The 4,367-nt window shown below is 45.9% G+C and overlaps 1 protein-coding gene across 1 annotated transcript in view; it reads left to right on the top strand.

Annotated features, from left to right (window-relative positions):
- Positions 1–4,367, top strand: part of LOC139369000 (laminin, alpha 5) — a 224,535-nt gene continuing 220,168 nt past the window's right edge. Inside the window, exon 1 of the mRNA XM_071108558.1 lies at positions 1–594. Within this exon, the coding sequence (XP_070964659.1) occupies positions 292–594 (303 nt within the window). The 5' untranslated portion in view covers positions 1–291. The remainder of the gene's footprint in view (positions 595–4,367) is intronic.

Below are 4,367 nucleotides of genomic sequence, written 5' to 3'. Positions count from 1 at the left end.
CAGAGCACAGATAGTTAGGTGCTCGCCGGAGCGAGAGATACACAGCCACCACAGCAAAAGCAGAGCGCATCGACTGTTGTGCACTTCTTCATCGCGCAACGACTCGGAGTTAAACTCTCATTTATATCGTTGTTATATTGCTATACTTCCGATGGTAGCCTACTTTGTAACAACACAGTAAGGTTATAATCTCGGCTGTTCTTTTCTTGAACATTTCTATTAGTTTTGTCCGTTGTAGCCTAGTCGCCTATTTATCCAACGAACCGCAGAGTAGAGCGCCGGCAGGTGAAGATGGCGAGGGGACTGGTGTTGGGGACTGTATCCCCTGCGGCTGGCGGCCCTACACAACTTGCATTGCTGCTGTTATACCCCTTAATCTGCGGCCTCTCGGCGCAGGGCCAGGAACTGCCCACCAACGGGGTGAATGGCTACAGCCTGCACCCACCTTATTTTAACCTGGCAGAAGGGACCAAAATCACAGCGACAGCGACCTGTGGAGAGGGGGACAATGGAAGGTCGATACACGATTTGTATTGCAAGCTGGTCGGGGGGCCAGTGTCAGGGGACCCAAGTCACCAGAGCCAAACCATCCAGGTAAGAACTTGAGCTACATTTTATTCAACCTGTATTTGTTATTATAGGTTATTCTACTGGGCACAGCACCTCCTTTCAACGTGCATCAATGGTGTACAACACACCCTAGCAGGCCTCGTAAGGCGGGTGGCCCCACGGCCTCTGGCGGCCCCCAAGCCAAAATAATAAAATACAAAAACCTGGAGGTGGGTCGGCCCCCACCCTTTCCCCAGATAGCATATGAACAGGTCATACGCCAATTGCCAAAATGTTTAGAATTACAGGGAAATAAGCAGTAAAAATGATACATGTTCACTCGGCCTCATGGCAAAATGTGTAGAATAGCGAGAAATGTGCTTTAAAAATTCAAAATTCTCTCAGAAATCTCCATTTGCTCTGTTAAATAAACCCATTGAAATTGACTTTGCTAGCAACAGTGAACAGATTTAGTTATTAAGAGAACTCTCTCCATGATCGTTGTCAGGATAGCACATTGGTTGAAGTCAGTGACACATTTTAAAGCTTGGTTAATACTCTGGATGGGAGACCAATTGAATATCTGTAGTTAGATCAACTCTCCAGCAGGTTGTGCTACCCAGCCTGAAGTTCTTCTGAATGTGGATAATGCAGATACATAATGTTGAAAACCTGACGTTGTTTCAAAGGTACAAATTCAACATCTTTTATACAAGGTTTTTGTCTGTGTTGGATGTTGGTTAGAATGAAGACGTAATCCTGTGGTTTTAATTCCACCCTCAAAACAACAGTTGAATTGGTTTTTTTCAAATCCAGTGTATTTTCCACAAAGATTCCACGTCACAATACGTTGACAAATTATTAAACCAGTTTGTGCCCAGTGGGATTTTGCCTGCTTGGATAAAACAAGGCTAGTTTTTTAAAAATGAACTTAATTCCTATAACTAACTAAAAAGTTGTTAATCAATCAAAATGTATTTATAAAGCCCTTTTTACATCAGCCGATGTCATAAAGTGCTGTACAGAAACCCAGCCTAAAACCCCAAACAGCAAGCAATGCTGGTGTAGAAGCACGGTGGCTAGGAAAAACTCCCTAGAAAGGCCAAAACCTAGGAAGAAACCTAGAGAGGAACCAGGCTATGAGGGGTGGCCAGTCCTCTTCTGGCTGTGCTGGGTGGAGATTATAACAGAACATGGCCAAGATGTTCAAGCGTTCATAGATGACCAGCAGGGTCAAATAATAATAATCACAGTGGTTGTAGAGGGTGCAACAGGTCAGCACCTCAGGAGTAAATGTCAGTTGGCTTTTCATAGCCAATCATTCAGAGTTAGAGACAGCAGGTGTGGTAGAGAGAGAGAGTTTAAAACAGCAGGTCTGGGACAGGTAGCACGTCCGGTGAACAGGTCAGGATTCCATAGCCGCAGGCAGAACAGTTGAAACTAGAACAGCAGCACAACCAGGTGGACTGGGGACAGCAAGGAGTCATCAGGCCAGGTTGTCCTGAGGCATAGTCCTAGGGCTCAGGTCCTCCGAGAGAGAGAGAATTAGAGGGAGCATAGTTCAATTCACACAGGACACCGGATAAGACAGAAGAAATACTCCAGATATAACAGACTGACCCTAGCCCCCCGACACATAAACTACTGCAGCATAAATACTGGAGGCTGAGACAGGAGGGGTCGGGAGACACTGTGGCCCCGTCCGACGATACCCCCGGACAGGGCCAACCAGGCAGGATATAACCCCACCCCCACTTTGACAAAGCACAGCCCCCAACACCACTGTTCGTCTTATTATTAAAACCTTTCTAGAACTTTCTTCCCCTCCTGTTTTGACATTCCTGGGGGTGAGTGACCTGTGCCGTTCGCGCTGTGAACCAAGCAACTGCTGAGTTGTTGCCTAGATATTTGTCCTACTTCAGAATTTCAGTTAAACTCCTTGACGAGCAGCACCCTCCTTGGCTGAGGAACGCTCAGCTTCCGTTCTCTTATATATCGAGGGGCGGAGCTGAGTTTTGATAACTGGTCGTTTGATCTGCCTAGCAACAACATTGAGTCTGTCAATTCTAAAAAATGTTTACAAAAAATCTGAAAATGCTTACCTTGTATCTATGTCTGTCCTGTAGCTACGTCTGTCTTGTACCTACGTCTGTCCTGTACAACTGCGGTTCTTCTGAAATGCATACTCTTAATTTTAAAAAACTTTGATAGAAAACACTTTTTTCCTCAATTGTGTTTCTCAACTCAGCGCATATGAGCTTGTGCCAATTGAATCTTAGTTTACATAGTATATCAAAGCCGCTACAGATGACATATATTAATTTGATCATCCTGTTGTTGCAGGACATTTCCTGTACAGCAGGAAATGAAAACTTGTAATATATTCAAGTATTAAAAAAGTATTCTAAAGTTTGTCATTTCTATTTAAAAATGTCAGACTTTGCCTCCCGGGTGGCGCAGTGGTTAAGGGGCGCTGTACTGCAGCGCCAGCTGTGCCACCAGAGACTCTGGGTTCGCGCCCAGGCTCTGTCGTAACCGGCCGCGACCGGGAGGTCCGTGGGGCGACGCACAATTGGCCTAGCGTCGTCCGGGTTAGGGAGGGCTTGGCCGGTAGGGATGTCCTTGTCTCATCACGCACCAGCGACTCCTGTGGCGGGCTGGGCGCAGTGCGCGCTAACCAAGGTTGCCAGGTGTACGGTGTTTCCTCCGACACATTGGTGCAGCTGGCTTCCGGGTTGGATGCGCGCTGTGTTAAGAAGCAGTGCGGCTTGGTTGGGTTGTGTATCGGAGGACGCATGGCTTTCAACCTTCGTCTCTCCCGAGCCCGTACGGGAGTTGTAGCGATGAGACAAGATAGTAGCTACTAAAACAATTGGATACCACGAAATTGGGGAGAAAAAGGGGTAAAAAAACAACAACAACAAACTGTTCAGACTTGATTTTCCCTAACGAAAAATGTATCAACCCCTACATAAAATGTTTTAATTAATTGTAACCCACATTATAATCCTGTTGCTCAAATTGAGATACGGCATCGGTACATCTCCAGGTGATCAACACACAAAAGTCAATGATTTTATTTAATAAAAGTTTGAATTAAAAGTATGAATTTCAGCAGCCTGTGGAAGAACCGCATAGGTACAGGACAGAAGTAGGTACAGGACAGACGTAGGTACAAGACAGACGTAGCTACAGGACAGACATAGATACAGGACAGACGTAGGTACAGGACAGACATAGGTACAGGACAGACATAGGTACAGGACAGACGTAGGTACAGGACAGACATAGCTACAAGACAGACGTAGGTACAACTCAACTCCGCCTGGATAGAAGAGAACAGTACTGATAGTTCCTCAGCTACGGTGCTGTTGTTGGATAGAAGAGAACAGTACTGATAGTTCCTCAGCTACGGTGCTGTTGTTGGATAGAAGAGAACAGTACTGAGAGTTCCTCAGCTACGGTGCTGTTGTTGGATAGAAGAGAACAGTACTGAGAGTTCCTCAGCTACGGTGCTGTTGTTGGATAGAAGAGAACAGTACTGAGAGTTCCTCAGCTACGGTGCTGTTGTTGGATAGAAGAGAACAGTACTGAGAGTTCCTCAGCTACGGTGCTGTTGTTGGATAGAAGAGAACAGTACTGAGAGTTCCTCAGCTACGGTGATGTTGTTGGATAGAAGAGAACAGTACTGAGAGTTCCTCAGCTACGGTGCTGTTGTTGGATAGAAGAGAACAGTACTGAGAGTTCCTCAGCTACGGTGATGTTGTTGGATAGAAGAGAACAGTACTGAGAGTTCCTCAGCTACGGTGCTGTTGTTG

This window comes from Oncorhynchus clarkii, chromosome 16, assembly GCF_045791955.1.
Source record: "Oncorhynchus clarkii lewisi isolate Uvic-CL-2024 chromosome 16, UVic_Ocla_1.0, whole genome shotgun sequence".
Taxonomy (NCBI): Eukaryota; Metazoa; Chordata; class Actinopteri; order Salmoniformes; family Salmonidae; genus Oncorhynchus; species Oncorhynchus clarkii.
The sequence above is the reverse complement of the archived record's forward strand: the minus strand, read 5'-3'. Positions and strand labels throughout refer to the sequence as shown.